The following is a 20084-nucleotide window of genomic DNA, read 5'->3' on the forward strand; positions in this document are numbered from 1 at the left end:
GGTTCCGGGAGCCTTTATGCCCCCACCGCCCTGACGGGAGGAGACAGGATGGGGCTGCGCGTGTCCGCAGGGTCTCTGCCCATGTGCGGCGCCCCCCTGAGATCCCCCCTCGGTGTGACACCCCCACATGGTGGGGACACTGAGGCAGGCAGGCGGGGTGGGGCCCAGGTGGCCGCCTATGGCCCGTAGCACACCGGGGACCATGTCGACCTTCAGCCTCACTCCCAGGAAAGTTAATTGTCTTTTTACTGAGGGAAACGGGGAGCAGTTATACGTGGAACAGACACAGATGGTAAATTCTTACACAGCTTCAGCCTCCCTCCCACCCGGCCCAGAGAGGCTCCTGACAGATCCCGTGGGTGGTAACAGCCTGCAGACGTGCATCAGGGCGTGCGGTCCCCACAGAGCTGCAGGGACTGGGTTTCCACCTGGGTCCCTGTGCGAGGCCACAGGTAGAGCTGCAGCCTGTCTGTGGTCCATGAGGGGTGGGGGCGCCGGTGTCCCCTTGGCAGCCGGAGATGGGGGGCAGGGTGGACGGGCTGGAGCTGCCTCACTCAGCAGCTTCACTGGGATCCAAGCTGTGGGATCTGAGGCAGGGGCCACAGGTGACCGACCCCAAGGTTGACCCCAGGGCAGTGGGTGCCCCTGTCCCATCACACCCAAGACCTCAAAGCCACCTGCCATACACAGTGACACAAACATGACCCCCACAGGGCTGCTAGGAGGAACTTGGCAGCAGTCAGAAGAGGGACTGGCACTGGCACGTTCGCCTTATGAAGGTCCTGTCGGTCGGGGGCTGCAAACACCCTATGTAGCCAGAATTCGGTTTTCCCTCCTTTCCTGCCCAAGCCCCACACGACCCCTCGTCCACTATGCCCACTCGCAGGAAGCCTCGGATGCACAGACACCTGGGGGAATATCCCGAGCATCAGGGACCAGCCAGCTGGGTGTGAACATCACAGATTTATCTGGACCGCCTCCACCCCCATCGCAGCCCCCCACCTCCCCTTGGGGTCCAGGCACAACACGTGACAAGGGGCACCACCATGCCGGCCTCCCCCTGGTTCTGACTGCCATGCCTCGGCCCCACCCAAGTACCCGCCTCCTTGTCCGTCCGGGGCCTTTCTGCAGCGTGGTCCCTGGGAACGGGGGAGGCGTTGTGGCTAAAGTGGCACATCCCGTCCGTCACCACCGCAGATGGAACCCGAGTGCACGCACACGCTTCTCCAGACGGATCCGCAAAGGACCCGGCCCGCTGGCCGCGGGAGGCGCTGGAAGGGCGGAGCTGGACCTCAGGCCTCTGCCTGCTTGGACACCGGCACCGGCACCGCGGCTGGGCCTGCGGCGGGGGCGGGCCGGTCCCCGGGAGCACTGCCGCTGCGCGAGGCTGGCGCGGCCCTGCGCCTCCGCACCGGCTTCTCCCCGGTGTGGATCCTCTGGTGGTGGAACAGGGCCGGCCGCTCGCGGAAGGCGCGGCCGCACTGCGCGCACACGAAGGGCTTCTCGCCGGTGTGGATGCGCCGGTGGCTGAGCAGCACGGCGCCCTTGGCGAAGGACTTGCCGCAGTCGGCGCAGCGGAAGGGCCGCTCGCCCGTGTGCAGCAGCTGGTGCTGCGTGAGGTTGGAGCTGTGGCTGAAGGCGCGGCCGCACTGCGCGCAGGTGAAGGGCTTCTCGCCCGTGTGCACGCGCTGGTGCTTGAAGAGCGAGGAGCCCTGGCTGAAGGCGGCCCCGCACAGCGCGCAGGCGTACGGCTTCTCGCCCGTGTGCGTGCGCTCGTGCTGGATCAGGTGCGAGTTGCGGCAGAAGCGCCGGCCGCAGCGCGCGCAGGCGTAGGGCCGGCCGCCCGCGTGGATCTTGCGGTGCTGGCTGAGGTTGGAGCCGTGGCTGAAGGCCTTGCCGCACTCGCCGCAGCGGAAGGCCTTCTCGGCCGTGTGGATGCGCTGGTGCCGCACCAGCGAGGAGCTGTGGCGGAAGGCCTTGCCGCAGGCCGGGCAGGCGTAGGGCGTCTCGCCGCTGTGGATGCGCTGGTGCTGCGTCAGGTGCGAGGTCTGGCTGAAGGCCTTGCCGCACTGCGCGCACTCGTAGGGCCGCTCGCCCGTGTGCGTGCGCAGGTGCTTGAGCAGGTCCGAGCTCTTCACGAACACTTTGCTGCAGGCCCTGCACTCGAAGGTCTTCTCTCCGGGCAGGAGGCCGGGGCCCGCGCGCAGGGCCTCGCCCAGCTCCGCCCAGGGCGGGGGCTCCTGGCCAGCCAGGAGTTTCTGAGGCTCGTGCCAAGCTGCCCCCAGGCCTAGTTCCCCCGCAGGGTGACCAGCCTCGAGGCCCGGGACGCTCTGGAAGGTCCTCCCAGGACGCTCCCGCCCCAGTGGCTTCTGCGACTGTGTACCCGGCTGGGCGAGGTCTGGGAGAGGGTCCCCTGTGGGTGTGCTGCCCGCGGGCGCCCGCAGATGGGGGGTCAGCCGCAGGCTCACACCGGCCTCCCCACTGCCTGGGCCTAGCAGGAGCCGTTCCCAGTAGATCACGGAGACCCCCGTGGGTTTCCTCTCCCAAGACGAGGCGCTGCCCCGACGCCCCTCCAGGCGTTCTCCAGGCTCACAGGCAGCAGGGGTGGGGGGGACCCCGGTAGGTGTCAGGGGGAGCCTTTCCGGGAAGGTCCACGCTGCTTCCCCAGAAACAGCTCTGTCCTCTGCGGGACGCTGGGAACCTGCAGGACCAGAAACAGTGGGTGCCTGGGTCACCCTGACCAGGAGGAGGGGACCTGGGCGGGCGGGCGGGTGGGCGGGCAAGGGGGGGCCCCAGGTCTGGGTGCGGAAGCTGCAGAGGAGAACACAGCCTTCCTGTCTGCAGCTCCCCTGCCTGGGGCCTCCCCAGCCTGCCTGGGCCCATCCCTCTGGCGGCCTGAGGCAGTTTTACTCATGGACTCTGTTCCCTGACTCCTCTCCTAGCACAGGCAGCGCCAGGACCATCCCGGCCAAAGCTGTGTCCCTGTGCCCCTGAGAACCGGCTGGTGCTCAAGAAACAATGAGCGCGTGAACGGCCCCACAGAGGAGGGCACCCAGGCCGAGGTGAGACAGGGAGGTTTGAGGCCAACACGCTGGCTGAGGTGGGATTCGGAGGTCTCACCACGGCCTGGGTGCCCTCGGCCTGGGTGCCCTCGGCGCTCCCCCTTGGAGGGCAGCCAAGACTGGAGCCTCCAGGAGAGGCTCATGGTGGAAGGAGAACAGGAGGGAGGCAGGTGGGAGGCAGCAGAGTGTGGGAAAGAGGGACACCCCCCCCCCGCCCCCGGAGACCCCACTCACCAGGGCTGGCCCGCCTCTGGGCATCCCTGGCCAGGGTCACATCCAGCCCACTGAGAACCCAGGGCTCCTCGCCCCGCTGGAGCTGGAGAACTATCCGAGGTCGGGAGGCAGAGAGTCCTGCAGGGGCAGACGAGCGAATGAGGGGCCGGCTGCAGCTCAGGACAGCCGGCTGCCCGACAGGAGGACTGTCTGCGGTCGGGTTCACCGGGACGGCTTCCTGTGCCCGTGGGGAGCAGTGTTGGCAGGGCCAGAGGAAGAGGTGCCTCCGCCTGAAGGGACACTCGGCGGGGGGTGGGGGGCTGCTCAGAGGCCCCCGGGAGGTCAGGGGGTTCGTGCTGGTGGACCAGCCTGGCAACGAATGAGCTTTCCCTGGGGGGGGGGGGGGGGGTGGGGGACCCAGGGCCTTACCCAGCGAGGCCACGAGGGCGAAGTTCTCCAGCATCACCTGGCGGTACAAGGCCCTCTGGGCTGAGTCCAAGAGCCCCCACTCTTCCCGGGAGAAGTACACGGCCACATCCTCAAAGACCATCAGCGCCTGCGACAATGGGCAGGGGGCGGCCGCATGGCCTACGTTACGGCCACGTGACCCACCACTCCCTGTGCCAGTGGCCACTTCCCCCCCCCCAGGGCTCTGCAGGTGCAGCCCCCCTCACCTGTGTGGGCCCCTCTTTGTCTAGTCAGGGTGGGGACCTTTTATCTGCCAAGGGCCGTGAGGATGTTTATAATGTCCTTCACAGGCCATACGGAATTATCAACTTAAAGAGTAGCCTGTTATATTTGGTCAGACATTTCATTAACTCACCCCTCATGCCTGGGCAGGGCCAGGTCAAATGATTTCACGGGCCTTCTATGGCCCGCGGGCCGGACGTTCCCCACCCCTGGCACGCCTCAGATGCCTGCTCGCCTGCCCGCTGGCCACTCCAGACAAGGCAGCCAGAGCCGCCCGGGCCTCCCACTGGCTGCCACCCCACGGGCAGTCCCAGGCCATCCCACAGCTGTTGCTCAAGCGGAGCTTCCCTAGATGTGCTCCGACTGCTCTCGCCGTCAGCAACGGCAGCTGTCCCACCACGGGGCCTCGCTGAAATTCCCAGCCCGGAGGACTGGCCGATCCCCTCCAGTCTCCACAGGAGAGGCCCGAAGGGTCCACTCTGGCTGGGCAGACAGGAGCCAGTTCCTCCCCTCTTAGCCACGCCCCCCCCCCTTTTTTAACATTTTTATTTATATCAGAGAGGAAGGGAGAGAGAGAGAAACATCAATGATGAGAATCATTGATTGGTTGCCTCCTGTAGGCCCCACACTGGGGATAGAGCCCACAACCTGGGCATGTGCCCTGATGGGAATCGAACCCTGACCTCCTGGGTCATAGGTGGATGCTCAACCACGGAGCCACGGTGGCGGGGCCGTGCCCTCCCACTTGGCTGCCACCTGCCAGACTTCCTGAGAGCCGGGGGCCTGCGGACCCCTCTTCCTCTCCTAGGAGCACTGACTGGCCGGCTCTGTGAGGAGGTGAAGTCGGCTCCCCACTGGACTCCCAGGCCCTGCCTGGGCTCAGGACACCAGGACTCTGCTCCGCGGTGGGGCAGACCCCTGCTCATTGCCCCCTGAAGCCTGATTGCCCATCAGATTCCGGATTTTGTCTCCAGCAGCTCCATTCCTCCGGTGTGCAGACTAAGAAACCTGTGGGGGTCCATCCCTCAGGACACCACCACCCCCCCCCATGCCTCAAACGGGATGATGGGCCTCTGTGTCGGGAATGCAACCGATTTTCCATCTTTGGTCTGGTCCACGCGCCATCATCCCCTGCCCCCCGCACACCGTCCCCCCACCCCTCCCACCCCGCAACTACCCTCCACGCGGAAACGGAGAGATAGGTTAAACCTCCTAACTCAGCCCAGCCGGCGTGGCTCAGGGTTAGAGCGATGACCTATGTCCCGGTCGGGGCACAGGCCCGGGTCGCTCCCCCCAGTGTGGGGCCTGCAGGATGCAGCTGATCAATGATGCTCTCTCATCATGGATGTTTTTGTCTCTCTCTCCCTTCCTCTCTGAAATCAATTAATATATATATACACACACACACACACTGAGTGGCCAGATTATTATGACTTCTGAACGCATAATAATCTGGCCACCCAGTATATATATTAGAGGCCCGGTGCATGAATTCGTGCATGGGTGAGGTCCGGCCAGCCTGGGCAGGGGGAGGGGACATGGACGGTTGGCCGGCCTGCCTGCTGGTCAAACTCCTGGTCGAGGGGACAATTTGCATATTAGCCTTTTATTCTATAGGATATACACTGAGTGGCCAGGTTATTATGGGTTCAGAGGTCACCATAATTGGCCACTCAGTGTGTGTATACACACACACACACACACACACACGCACACACACACACGCACACACGGAGGGGCCAGGTTAATATGGGTTCAGAGGTCACCATAATCAGCCACTCAGTGTGTGTGTGTGTGTATACATATATACATATATATATATACACACACACACACAGTCGGAGGGGCCAGGATATTATGGGTTCAGAGGTCACCATAATCGGCCTCTCAGTGTGTGCAGACATATATTTAAAATTTCTAACATAAAGCATGTCCAAACCTCCCGTAGCTTCGCCATAGCCCACGATTGGCCTCACATACCATCTTCTCTCCCCAAGGAGCTCCACGTCGCCAAGCTCTGGTCCGGAAGTACCACGGTTGCCTCCCACCCCAGCTTTTCCACGAGGGGTGTCCCCGCACCCCCTCCCCCGTGGCTGCCAGAGGTGGGGACCCGGCCCGCGCGCGCTCCACTGGTCTGGAACCGGGTCCAGGGCGCATCCGAGAGGGCAAGGCCCTTCTAGCGGGGGCTCTGGTCCGAGGAGGGGGTCCGCGTGGGGTCGGGGGCTCCCCCTACTCACCTGCGTCGCCGCGGCCATCGGAACCAGCGCTGGCGGCGGCCCACCCGGACCCCCCGCTCCTGGCCTCAGGCTCCCTGTGCGTCCTGGGCGCGGACCGCCACGCACAGCCCCTGCGGCGCCACGGAGGCCGGAGAGCACGTGGGTCGGGCGCCGCCCCGAGGCCCCTGGGGGCTGCCCACGCTGCACCCGAGAAACCGAGGCTGGGGGGCGGGGGGCGTGGCCGGGGGCCTGCGGCCTGGGCGCGCGTGGAGCGGGCACGACGCCCACGCCTTCGTCCGCCCTCGCCTCCGGCCTCCGGAACCTCCCCGGGAACCGCCAGACCAGCCGCGCTCCAGCCCCCAACACCGGGGACGGCCCAGCAGCCCCGGAGCCAAGTGACAGTCTCGGAGGCCGGAAGTCCAGCCCCGGCCAGCGCTCATTGGCTCAATACGGGAGGGGCTTACGCGCAGAGCCTTCTGGGAAGGGTAGTTCCGAGCGCTTGCCACGCACGGTGTCCATGGCAACGGCCAAGCGTCACCGCGTGGGACGCTAGGTAGTGGAGTGGGGGCCTGGGGGCCCGGGCTCACCCCTGCCGTGGGGCTCCTGGCTGGGAGGCTCTGAATGGGGCGGGTTCGTAAGAAACCGGGAAAATTCCCGTGGAATGGGGAAACTGGGACAGTTCAACAAGGCCGAGCCACTTACAGCCGAAGAACAGATCCTACGCTCTCCCTGGCTGGTGTGCATCAGCGGCTGAGCGTCCACCTACGAACCGCGAGGTCAAGGTTCTGTTCCAGGTTCCCGGGTCAGGGCACATGCCCGGGTTGTGGGCTCAATCCCCAGTAGGGGGCGTGCAGGGAGAGCCAATCAATGATTCTCATCATTGATGTTTCTCTCCCTCTCCCTTCCTCTCTGAAATCAATAAAAATATATTTTAAAAATAAAATAAGCCCAGCCGGCATGGCTCCAATGGTTGAGCGTCGACCTAGGAACAGGGAGGTCACGGTTCGATTCCCGGTCAGGGCTTACGCCCAGGTTGCGGGCTTGATCCTCAGTGTGGGGCGTGCAGGAGGCAGCCGATCAATGATTGTCTCTCATCATTGATGTCTCTCTCTCTCTCTCCCTTCCTCTCTGAAATCAGTAAAAATACATTTTAAAATATAAAGTAAAATAAAATAAATGCCCCCCCCCAAAAAAAATCCTCACCTGCCCACCCTGGCCAGGATTGATCAACTGCCTCCTGCACGCCCCCCCCCCCGGGGATTGAGCTCAGTGGTTAGTGTCAGCCTGCACAACAAAAGGTCCAGAGTTCAATTCTAAGGGCACGTACTAAGGTTGTCGGTTAGATCACCAGTTAGGGCACATACAGGAGGACACTAATCTACACATCCATGTTCCTCTCTCTTTCCCTCTCCCTCCCTTCTACAATCTCTGAAAATCAGTGGAAAAAATATCCTCAGGTGAGGATTAAAAACAACGGAAAGATTCTCCTCTGCCCTGGCTGGTGTGCCTCAGTTGGCTGAACTGTGTCCTATGCACCCAAAGGTCACTGGTGGGATTCCTGGTCAGGGCACCCAAAAAAAGAAAAGAGCCCTAGCCGGTGTGGCTCAGTGGATAGAGCATCGGCCTGCGGACTGAAGGGCCCCAGGTTTGATTCCGGCCAAGGGCACACGCCTACGTTGCGGGCTTGATCCCCAGTAGGGGATGTGCTGGAGGCAGTCGATCAGTGATTCTCTCTTATCATTGATGTTTCTCTTATCTCTCTCCCATCCTCTCTGAAATCAATAAATTTTTTTTTTTAAAAAAAGATCCTCTCCTAAGACCTCCCCTAAAATTCCTACATTTAGAAAACAAATTAAAAAAAAACAACAACACCTCAAGCCCTACCTGGTTTGGCTCAATGGATAGAGCGTCGGCCTGCGGACTGAAGGGTCCCCAGGTTCGATTCCGGTCAAGGGCATGTACCTTGGTTGCGGGCACATCCCCAGTGGGAGGTGTGCAGGAGGCAGCTGATCGATGTTTCTCTCCCATCGATGTTTCTAACTCTCTATCCCTCTCCCTTCCTCTCTGTAAAATATCAATAAAATATATTTTAAAAAATTAAAAAAAAAACACAAAAAAACCCCAAACACCTCAAGATAAAGGAAGCCAGAGCGTGCGCTCCTTGGAGCACGCCCACACCTTCCCCCGCTTCTTTCCTCTGGGGCCCATCTTTGTTCTTTCTCCTAAGCTCTCAGGGTCCCAACAAGGCTGGCAACCAGGGGAAAAGCAGGCAGTGGCAGCTTGTCCGGGCTGAACCCCTGAACCCGTCTCCAAGGGCTCTCCTTCCACCTCTGTGACTTGCTTCCTGAGTCCACGCAGCCCGGAGGGCTCACTTCTGCCTCTGTGACTTCCCCAGGGGCCAAGGCAGCTCTCTGCCGGGGCTCACTCCTGTTGCTCTGATCTTGCCTCTTTTATCTTTTTTTTTTCTCTTAATCTGTTTTTTTTAAAAAATATATTTTTATTGATTGCAGAGAAGGGAGAGGGAGAGACAGAAACATCAGTGATGAGAGAGAATCATTGATCAACTGCCTCCTGCACATCCCCCATTGGGAATCGAGCCCACAAACCGGGCATGTGCCCTGATCAGGAATCAAACTGTGACCTCCTGGTTCATAGGTCGATGCCCAACCACTGAACTACACTGCCTGGGTTTAAATTTTTTTAAATATATTTTATTGATTTTTTTACAGAGAGGAAGGGAGAGGGACAGAGAGTTAGAAACATCGATGAGAGAGAAACATCGATCAGCTGCCTCCTGCACACCTCCCACTGGGGATGTGCCCGCAACCAAGGTACATGCCCTTGACTGGAATCGAACCTGGAACCTTTCAGTCCGCAGGCTGCCTCCTGCGTGCCCCATACTGGGGCTTGAGCCTGCAACCCAGTCATGTGCCCTGACTGAAATTGAACTGTGATCTCCTGGTTCATGGGGTTGACCCTCAACTGAGCCACATTGGCCAGGCCTGCCTCCTTTAGCTTAAGCACTTTTTAAAAAATATATATATTTTATTGATTTTTCACAGAGAGGAAAGGAGAGGGATAGAGAAAAACATCAATGGGAGAGAAACATCAATCAGCTGCCTCCTGCACACCCCGCACTGGGAATGTGCCCGCAACCAAGGTACATGCCCTTGACCGGAATCGAACCTGGGACCCTTGAGTCTGCAGGCTGACACTTTATCCACTGAGCCAAACTGGTTAGGGCTTAAGCACTTCTTTTATTTCACTGTTCCCATCCTATCCTATATAATAAAAGGGTAATATGCAAATCCACCAAATAGCGGAACCACCGGTCGCTATGACGCGCACTGACCACCAGGGGGCAGACGCTCAACGCAGGAGCTGCCCCTGGTGGTCAGTGTGCCACTCAGCCAGAAGCTGGGTGGACAGCTGGCGAGCCTCTCCCACCTCTGCGGCTAAATGCTAAGGATGTCCCAACGCAGGCCGCTCCGGGCCTAAGCCTGCAGTTGGACATCCCCCGAGGGCTCCTGGACTGCGAGAGGGTGCAGGCCCGGCTGAGGGACCCCCCGCCCCCTCACCCCCGAGTGCACAAATGTTTGTGCACCAGGCCTCTAGCCTTTAATAAATGAACTCTCAAAATCACTTGGACTCGTGTTGTGAAAACTTTCCTGCAAAAGTCAAGAACGCACACATTCAGACTGTGCTGGGGCAGACCCTCCTGGGTCCCAGCCCCTCTCCAGTGACACTAGTGCATTCCCCGTGCAGGTCACATCCTGAAACATAGCAAGTCATCCTTTACAGGTTGGGGGGCACTTGTTCCCTCTGAAGATTTGGGGCCCTGGCGTTTGACTCTCCGTAGTTTGGCACTCCTGTCACCGGCACTGAGGCCCGGAAGACAAGGCCCTCCTTCTGTCACGCCTGGTCCTGTGCATTAGTCCCTGGCCAGGCTCTCCGGGGCTGTGGCCTGGTTTTCAAAGCCACCTGGCTGTGCACCACAGATTCACTCCGGGCTGACGTCGTTCACGCGTTCATGCAGGGGGACACAGGAGAGGTGTTAGGGGCAGACACAGAATATTGGGGACCATCTACAATGATAAGAAATATGAATCCTGCCGAAACCGGTTTGGCTCAGTGGATAGAGCGTCGGCCTGCGGACTGAAGGGTCCCGGGTTCGATTCCGGTCAAGGGCATGTACCTTGGTTGCAGGCACATCCCCAGTGGGAGGTGTGCAGGAGGCGGCTGATCAATGTTTCTCTCTCATCGATGTTTCTAGCTCTCTATCCCTCTCTCTTCCTCTCTGTAAAATATCAATAAAATATATTTTAAAAAGAAAAAAAAAAGAAATATGAATCCTGCCCTAGCTGGTTTGTCTCAGTGGATAGAGCGCTGGCCTGCGGACTGAAGGGTCCTAGGTTCGATTCCGGCCAAGGGCACATGCCTGGGTTGTGGGCTCGATCCCCAGGAGGGGGCGTGCAGGAGGCAGCCAATCAGTGATTCTCTCTCATTGTTGATGTTTCTCTCTGTCTATCCTTCTCCCTTCCTCTCTGGAATCAATAAAAATATATTTTTTAAAAAAAAGAAATAGGATTCCTGCTCTGTTAACAGTGATGATGCTGTCCTGATTAGAGAAAGCAATTTCTAACCTGGCTGGGAGTTGTACGCCCTGGGACATGGGACCTCACATCAGGATGCAGTCCATCTTCCTGTCCCAAGAACTGCCTGTCATTATGGAAAGACTAGTGGCCCGGTGCACGAAATTCGTGCACATTAAAAGGGGGACCCAGAGTCAAGTCCCTGCCCACCCACATGCGCCTCAAAATCGCATGAGACCCAGACCCGGCAGCCCCCCCTATTGGGCTAGATCCAGACCTGGCCAGTCCCACCCTTGTCAAGCCCCACCAGCCAGGGCGCGTAGCCTCAGGTCCCCTGGTCAGGATGGGGGGCGTGGCCTGAGGTCTCCCAGATGGGGTGGGGGGCATGCCTTCAGGTCCCCCGTCAAGCCCCGCCAGGTGGGGGACACGGCCTGAGATCCCCTGTCAAGCCCCACTGGCAGGGGGGCGCAGCTTCAGGTCCCCCGTCAAACCCCGCTGGGCAGGGGGCACAGCCTTAGTTCCCCTGACCCAGCACTGGGGGTGCACCTTGAGGTCCTCCCGTCAAGCCCCGCTGTGTGGGGAGCACGGCCTGAGGGCCTGTCAAGCCTGCCAGGCAGGGGGGCACAGCCTCAGGTCCCCTGGCCAGGTGCTGGGGTGAGGGGTGCGGCCTGAGGTCCCCCAGCCTGGTGCCTGGGTGAGGGGTATGGCCTGAAGTCCCCTGTGAAGCCCCACCTGGTGGGGGTCTCGGCCTGAGGTCCCCTGTCAAGCCCTGCCAGGTGGGGGGGCATGGCCTTAGGTTCCCTGTCAAGCCCCAGGGGCCGGGGAGGGCGTAGCCTCAGGTCCCTGCTGATTGCTCGTTAAGGCTCCTGATGGGAACTTGGCCTCAGCTGTGGGTGCAGCCATCTTTGTGACGGAGTGATGGCCAATTAGCATATTCCCTCTTTATTACATAGGAGGATTGACAACCTCGTGGCTGAAACAACGTGGCCTCGGAGGCACCTGCTCTTTACCTCATGCAGCCCCGACTGCCTGTAATGTGGTCCTCGGGCACGAGGGGTGCCTGGAGACGCCTGCTCTCTGGGACAGCCGCCCGCCCCCACCCCCAACAGCCCACATGACTTGTGACCTGTCATGATTATCCCATGCCTACTTTCCCAGGCCTGCAATTCCTATGTTCCCACATAATCTTTGTCTTTTACCCAATATAGGCAGCTGGGGAGAGGCAGCGTAGGTTTTCGTGGATGCCCTGCTGCTCTCCCATACTGCCGGCAGGAGTGGAATAAAGGCTCACATAGGATTCAACCCTGTCTCTGCTTAACGGGCTGAAGTGGTGACAGGCAGCCCGCACCTGTTGGTTGCCTGCGGACTGAAGGGTCCCAGGTTCGATTCCGGTCAAGGGCATGGACCTTGGTTGCGGGCACATCCCCAGTAGGGGTTGTGCAGGAGGCAGCTGATCGATGTTTCTCTCTCATCAATGTTTCTAACTCTCTATCCCTCTCCCTTCCTCTCTATAAAAAAAAATCAATAAAATGTATTTTTTTTTAAAAAAAAAGTGGGTGGGGGTGCACGACTCTTTTCATTCAGGCTGCCACGCCCACTCATGCAGACCCCCTGTCTGTACAGGGCCTGTGGGAGGGAAAGTCCTTGCGACAGATCTAAGCCTTCAACAGAAATTTCCTTCATAGGGGACAAGCCATAGGGGCCTTAAGTGTGTGGTGGCTGAGACCTGACCTGCTCTGGACCGAGTGTCTGCTTCCTGGACATGTTAGATCTGCACGTGGCACCTGCAATGTCCTGGGACCACGCCCCTCCTCACCTCGACTGCTCCAGGGGGCGGTGACAACAGAAGCCAGGTTGATTACATCACCTCTGAGCTACAGGCACGGTTGTGGAGATGTACCCAGACCACCCATGGGCGCGGACTACTGACTGTCATTACTTCAGCCAATTAAGCAGACACAGGGTGGAATTCGATATGAGCATTTATTCCGATCCTGCCGGCAGTACAGGGACAGCAGCAGGCCGTCCACAAAAATCCGCTCTGCGCCCCTCCATAAGGCAGCCGCTTGTATGGGGTGGAAGGACAAAGATTACGGGGGAAGTAGGAATGACAGGCATCGGGGAAGTGGGCACAGAATACTCACTGCAGGTTATAGATCTAACCCTTCAACAGGAATTAAGCAGACAGGGTTGAATCATACGCGGAGGACTGGGGCTCAGGGCACTTGGGACACGGGGGGGTCGGGCCAGGAGACCCGTGGGGGCATAGGGAGGTGGGAGGCTCACCGAGGGCGCCCACGGACCAGATTACCCGCAACAGGGACTGGGGCTTGTAAAGAGCAGGTGCCGCCCTGACCGGTGTGGCTCAGTGGATAGAGCGTCGGCCTGCGGACTCAAGGGTCCCAGGTTCGATTCCCGTCAAGGGCATGTACCTTGGTTGCGGGCACATCCCCAGTAGAAGTTGTGCAGGAGGCAGCTGATCAATGTTTCTAACTCTCTATTCCTCTCCCTTCCTCTCTGTAAAAAAATCAATAAAATATATTTAAAAAAAAAAAGAGCCTGCGGGACTAGATTGTTTCAGCCAAGAGGCTGTCAATCATTCCATAATGATGGGCAGTTCTGGGGACAGGCCCCGACCCCCTAGGTTGTCCCGTTACAGGTACCGACGGAACTTCCCGAATGCTCCCAGGTCGGTCTCACCTGCCTGTACACCCTCCTGGACCGTGAAAGGGCCGCCCCCCCCCCCCAAACCCCGTCCTAAACGCCGAGGACTGGGGCTCAGGGCACTGGGGACACGGGGGCTGGGAGTCCAGCCGGGTCGGGCCAGGAGACCCGTCCTCACCGCTGCCTAGTCGCTCGGCTCACACGCCACGCCACGCCCGCCCGCAGTCCGGACACGGGCTGGGTCCTGACCCCGGAACCAAGGGCCTCCGTCTCGGGTTCCGCAAAGCCGACACCACCCCGAGGGTCCCGAGGGGCCGCCCCCCTGACGGTCGGGGGAACCCGGGCTGGTGGAGATCGGACTTGGCTGCGGTCACGGGCGTCCAGGGCAGAGGCGGGACCTCCAGTCTCTCGTGCCTTCCCAGCTCCCGTTGCCTCGGGCGCGGGGAGCCCCCAGTGCGCGGCCCTCAGCCCGGCACCTGGGTCCTTCAACCCCGTGTGAACCTCAGGACCAGACGCGGAAGAAACAGTCCCACCAGGGAAGTCCCGCCCCCATCCCCGCACGATCATTGGCCAGAGAACGTCCAGAAACGCCCCCCTCCTGATTTCTCATTGGCCAGCTCTGGTATGGACGCAGAGCGAGCGGCTTCCAGGCAATGTAGTTCGGGTCTAGTGAGCAGCGACGCCAGGGCGTGCTTCCCGATCACCTAGGCAACGACCAAGCGGCGCCGTGATTGGCTAAAAACAAAGTGTTGTTGTTGGCGGCGAGCCTGGAGCCAATCAGGCTCCGAGGGGGGTTTCCTAGGCGGGGTTTGCAAGGAGGGGGCGGGATTTCCGTAGGTTGCCTGTGTCTATTCTTTTCGCCCGGGGCGCTCCGCACCGGCCGCTGCTGGAGCGAAGGAGAAGGGGACAGGAAAGGGTCGGGACCTTCACCGCGACTTTGCAGACACTTTCACCCCCGCGAATGGTGCCTCCTTCGGTTTTCCCGGGGGTGGAACTGACGCGACGAGTCTCCGCGCTCCGTCTGGGTTCCACAGCCTCGGGAGGGAGGAAGATCCCAGGTTCTCAGTTCCGTTGATACCGGGAGAATGAGGCCCCGAGCGCGCCGTTAGCCCGTGGTCGCCCACCCAGTGGTGTGCGGGGTACGGATGAACCCGCAGGATCCGACCCGGCCGGCAGCGTCGCGGATGGACTCTCCGCGGGTGAGTGGGGATCCCCACCCTCATGATCCCGGAGCCCCAGGGTCACGTGCAGCTGTGGGTTGGGGTCCGGGCGGGGACCGAGACTCTGGGCAGAGTAGACCTGGCCGGTGTGGCTCAGGGGTTAGAGTGTTGGCCCGTGCCCCAAAGGGTCGTGGGTTCGATTCCCGGTCAAGACTACGTATCTGGGTTGCAGGTTCGAACCCCGGCCCTGGTTGCGGGGGGCGGGGGGGGGCGTGTGCAGAAGGCGGCCAATGGATGTGTCTCTCTCACATGTTTCTCTTTCCCCCTCCCCGTTCTCCTTTCCCTCTCCCTCCCAATCTCTAAAAATCAGTGGGAAAAATATCCTCAGGTGAAGATTAACAATATTTTTTTAATATATTGATTTTTTTAGAGAGGAATGGAGAGGGATAGAGAGTCAGAAACATCGATGAGAAACATCCATCAGCTGCCTCCTGCACACCCACCACTGGGGATGTGCCGGCAACCAAGGTACATGCCCTTGACCAGAATCGAACCTGGGACCCTCAGTCCGCAGGCCGACGCTCTATCCACTGAGCCACACCGGCCAGGGCCCCAGCTGCCTTTTGTTGTTCTAGGTTGGATTGGCCTGAATGCAGTGACCGCAAGGAGAAAGGGACACCAGTGGTGCCGGGGCGGGTTACCTCCTCTGAAGTGGGGGCCTGAGGAGGAGGAGAGGCTGCGGGTGGGTGAGGGGAGGATGGCCTGAGGGCGTCACAAGAAGAGGAGAGAACAGTGGCAGAGTTTGCAGAATTCTCAGTCACAGGTCAAGGGCCGGGATGTGTCCGTTGGAGCATTTTGTGTGTTTGTTTTCCAGCCTGCCTTTTGGCCCCCTGGCTCAGCTGTCTCCTCACTGCAGAGCCCAGTGACCTTCGAGGACGTGGCCGTGTACTTCTCCAAGGAGGAGTGGGGGCTCCTTAATGAGGCTCGGAGGCACCTGTACCGCGATGTGATGCTGGAGATCTTTGAGCTCATGGCCTCACTTGGTAAGACCCTTTGCCCGGTCGCACCACGGTGACCAGCTTCGCCCTGTGCCTTTTTCCCATAGAAAGTTCTGTTTGTCCCCAGGCCCAGTCATGGATGCTGCTTCCTTCCCAGGTTTCATGTTGCAGGAGCTGGGATCCGGCTGTGTGCACCCCTCTGTCTCTTCCTGGGCAGCCTCATGAGTGGTCCTCGTAGCTGCTGGCTAGGACCCTGTGGGAGCAGAGGTCGGGGGTCTGGCATCTCCAGGCTGCCTAATGGATCCCACTGAGCTTGACCCTGTGTGGGGCCCTGCCCTGGTTCTGCCCCTTCTTCCATAAGATGATTTTTCTTTTTCTTTTTTTTAAATATATTTTATTGATTTTTCACAGAGAGGAAGGGAGAGAGAGTTAGAAACATCGATGAGAGAGAAACATCAATCAGCTGCCTCCTGCACACCCCCCACCGGGGATGTGCCCGCAACCCAGGTACATGCCCTTGACCGGAATCGAACCTGGGACCCTTGAGTCCGAAGGCCAATGCTCTATCCACTGAGCCACACCGGTTAGGGCTCCGTAAGAGTTTTTGTGTAGATACGTTTTCATTTCTCTTCGGTAGATACATAGGAATAGAACTTCCCCATTGTTTTCTAAGACGGTGGCACCATTTTCTTTCCCAGTGCAGTGCATGAGTGCTCTGGTTTCTTTCTTTCCTCAATAACACTGGTCACTGTTTTGTGTTGTGTTGTTTTCTTACAGCCATCCTAGTGGGTGTGAAGTGGTATCTCCTTGTGGATTGGATTTGCATTTCTCCCATGACTAATAACGTTGAGCATCTTTCACTTGTGTGTGTGTGTACACACGTTTTTCTTCAAGGAGTGTTTATTCGTGTCCTCTCCCCCACCTCTGTCCTTGCCTCTGGTGAAGCCTTCTTTATTCTGTGGCGTGGCTGGGTGCCATCCTACACAGCGTGCCTTTTAGCCTCAATTCTGTCACAGGTCCCTTGGGCCCCTTCTTATACGTGTCAGTTACACTTTCCTTAGGAAGTCACCCTTTGCACCAAACTGAACACTCAGTTAACGAGACATTTCTCCGTTTTTAGGTTGTTGGCATGAAGTGGAAGACGAGGAGGCCTGTTCCAAGCAGAATGCTTCTGTAGAAGGGGTGTCCCAGGTCAGGATCCCCAATACACATCCTTCTACCGAGAAGACTGATACCTGTGACATGTGTGGCCCATTTGTGAAAGACATTTTGCACCTTGATGAGCATCAGGGAACACATCCTGAGGAGACCCCCTACACGTGTGGAGCATGTGCAAGAAGGTTTTGGTTCAACGCGAACCTTCCCCAGCACCGGAAGGAGCGCAGTGGAGAGAAGTCCTGCAGATGGGACAAGGACAGGGATTCATTTGTGAAGAGCTCTATAGTCTACCTGTCAGAGAAGCCCTTCACTTGCAGGGAAGGATGGAAGGATGTCTCAGACAGCCATGACCTCCGCCAGCACCCGGCCGTCAACCGTAGTGGGAAGTCACATGGGAGCACAGAGTGCAGGGAGGCCTTCCCACACAGTTCCAGCCTTGGGCAGTTCCCGGGAGTCCATACCACAAAGAAGCTCCTCAACCACCTGAGAACTCACTCTGAAGAGACACCATTTAGATGCCCAACAGTTGTAAATTCCTTAGAGGAGAAATCAACCCTTGTCAATTACCAAAAATTTCACACTGGAGAAACATCTCATGCATGTAAAGAGTGCGGGAAGGCCTTTATTGACCTATCTAAGCTGAGGGAGCACCAGAAATTTCACACTGGAATAAAACACTGTGAGTATAGTGACTGTGAGAAAATCTTCAGCCACAAACTCACACTTGTTCAACACCAGAGAATTCACACAGGAAAAAGGCCTTATGAGTGCAGTGCATGGGGGAAAGCCTTGAATACCAGGTCACACCTCACTCGGCATGAGAAAGTTCATGCTGGAGAACGGCCTTTTGAGTGCAGTGAGTGCGGAAAAGCTTTTAACAACAACTCTGAACTTGTTAAGCACCAGAGAGTTCACACTGGAGAGCGGCCCTTTGCATGTAGTGAATGTGGAAGAGACTTCAAGCAAAGCTCCCACCTCCTTCGACATCAGAAAGTTCACACTGGAGAGCAGCCCTTTGGGTGCAGTGAGTGTGGGAAAACCTTTAGCAGTAGCACCACCCTCACTCAGCACCAGAGGGTACACACCGGGCAAAGGCCATACGAGTGCAGCAGATGTGGGAAAACCTTCAGCCGCAGTTCCAGCCTGGTTCAGCACTGCAGGATTCACACCGGAGAAAGGCCTTTTGAGTGCAGTGAGTGTGGAAGAACTTTTAACAAAAACTCCAATCTTGCCCAGCACCAGAGACTTCACAGTGGAGAGCAGCCTTATGAATGTAGTGAATGTGGAGGAGGCTTCAGCCGAAGATCCCACCTCCTGCGACATCAGAAAGTTCACACTGGAGAGCGGCCCTTTGGGTGCAGCAAATGTGGGAAAGCCTTCAGCACTAGCACCACCCTCACTCAGCACCAGAGAGTACACACCGGGCAAAAGCCATACGAGTGCAGCAAATGTAGGAAAACCTTCAGCCGCAATTCCAGCCTGGTTCAGCACTGCAAGATTCACACCGGAGAAAGGCCTTTTGAGTGCAGTGAATGTGGAAGAGCTTTTAACAAAACCTCCAATCTTGCTAAGCACCAGAGAGTTCACAGTGGAGAGCGGCCTTTTGAATGTAGTGAATGTGGAAAACACTTCAGGCAAAGCTCCCACCTCCTTCGGCATCAGAAAGTTCACACTGGAGAGCAGCCTTTTGAATGTGGGAAAACCTTTAGCCGTAGCACCACCGTCACTCAGCACCAGAGAGTACCCACCGGGCAGAGGCCGTACGAGTGCAGCAAATGTGGGAAAACCTTCAGCTGCAGTTCCAGCCTGGTTCAGCACTGCAGGATTCACACCGGAGAAAGGCCTTACGCCTGCAGCGAGTGTGGGAAGGCCTTCGCTCACAGTTCCAGCCTCATTAAGCACCGGAGGATTCACACCAAGGAAAGGCCATATGGGTGCAATGAATGTGGGAAATTCTTTAGCCAAAACTCCATTCTCGTTAAACATCAGAAAGTTCACACTGGAGAAAGGCCTTATGGGTGCAGTGAGTGTGGGAAGTTCTTTAGCCAAAAGTACAGCCTCGTTTATCACTGGAGAGTTCACACTGGAGAACAGCCTTTTGAGTGCAGTGAATGCCCGAGAGCCTTCACCACCAGCTCTCACCTGGTTCGCCACCAGAGAGTTCACACACAAGAAAAGCCCTACGAGTGCCGTCAGTGTGGGGAAGCTTTTAGTGAGAAATCCACACTTGTTCAACACCAGGCAGTTCACACCAGAGAAAGGACTTAGGAGTGTGGCCACTGTGGGACAGTCTTCAGCCGCCCCTGCAGCCTTGCTCAGCATAAAAGGGTTCATACCTGAGAGGAGCCTTATGGATATTGACTTTGTGGGTTCAACTTCACGCAGCAGAACCCCCACAGAGAAATTACCTTCGTGTCCCACTGATGTGGAGAAAACGTCAGGAGCTACTGTGCCCTTTCTGAGCAGCCTAGGAACCTGGCCAGAGCTGTGTCCCCTGGAGCACAATCCTCTTTCCAGCCTGCCTGGATCCAAATATTTGCAGTGGTCATCTGCATATGCACAGAGAAAACGTCTTCCTGGGCCCTCCTTCCCCTTTCCCAGAGCTAATCGGGATTGTCCTGGACCCAATGGAATGGCTTCATTCCCATTGTCTCTGAGAAGGAATGAGCTGGCCCCGTGCTGGGTGAGGGGCCTTGAGGGATGTCCAGCTGGGGCTACTTGGGAAGATGTGTGTTCCCGAGGGTGGGTGGTATTTAATGGAAAATTTTCCCTAAGTTCCAGTATTATTCTGTTTTGTTTTGTTTTGAATATATTGATATTTTACAGAGAGGAAGGGAGAGAGATGGACAGAGAGCCAGAAACATCGATGAGAGAGAAACACCGATCAGCCGCCTCCCGCACACCTCCCACCGGGGATGTGCCCGCAACCCAGGCACATGCCCCTGACCGGAATCGAACTCGGGACCCCTCAGTCCGCAGGCCGACGCTCTATCCACTGAGCCAAACCGGTTTCGGCCAGTATTGTTATTCTGATACTAATATTCACAACTGCCACTAGTTTGTTTTATTTTATAAAACTGACATTTTGTCTGGTCACCATGAAGACTAAGCTCTTCATATACTAGAGTCGCAAAGAATCACTTTGCTTCCTTAGGTGATGTCATGGACGAATGTTTGCATCCTCCCCAAAATTCATAGGTCTAAGCCCAGCCCCCTCCGTGATGGGTTTAGGAGGTGGGGCCTTTGAGAGGTAAACAGGTATAGGTGAGATCAGAGGCTGGAACCTGATGAAGGGATTACTGTCCCTATAAGAAGGGAAGAGATATCCGAG

The 20084-nt window shown here is 57.9% G+C and overlaps 2 protein-coding genes across 3 annotated transcripts; one reads left to right on the forward strand and one right to left on the reverse strand.

Moving 5' to 3' along the window:
* Window positions 1-234: 234 nt before the first annotated feature.
* Window positions 235-13968, reverse strand: ZNF324 (zinc finger protein 324). Of its 2 annotated transcripts, none has more exons than XM_080643634.1 (4): window positions 13616-13968; window positions 3705-3831; window positions 3297-3413; window positions 235-2701 (listed from the first exon to the last, which is right to left on the reverse strand). In XM_080643634.1, the coding sequence occupies exons 2-4, from the start codon at window positions 3823-3825 to the stop codon at window positions 1293-1295; spliced, it is 1647 nt and encodes a 548-aa protein (XP_080499760.1). In that variant the 5' UTR covers window positions 3826-3831; window positions 13616-13968; the 3' UTR covers window positions 235-1292. The 2 variants fall into 2 exon arrangements, with proteins under 2 accessions (XP_080499760.1, XP_080499759.1); XM_080643633.1 differs by lacking the exon at window positions 13616-13968 and adding an exon at window positions 6203-6602.
* Window positions 13969-14582: 614 nt separating this feature from the next.
* On the forward strand, window positions 14583-19525 carry ZNF132 (zinc finger protein 132; the record flags this gene model as incomplete). The annotated part of the gene is made up of 3 exons (XM_080644027.1): window positions 14583-14636; window positions 15472-15640; window positions 16716-19525. 3 exons carry the CDS (start codon window positions 14583-14585, stop codon window positions 19019-19021), a joined length of 2529 nt encoding a protein of 842 aa, XP_080500153.1. The 3' UTR covers window positions 19022-19525.
* Window positions 19526-20084: the final 559 nt, after the last annotated feature.

This window comes from Plecotus auritus (genome assembly GCF_963455305.1).
Source record: "Plecotus auritus genome assembly, chromosome: 10".
Classification (NCBI taxonomy): Eukaryota; Metazoa; Chordata; class Mammalia; order Chiroptera; family Vespertilionidae; genus Plecotus; species Plecotus auritus.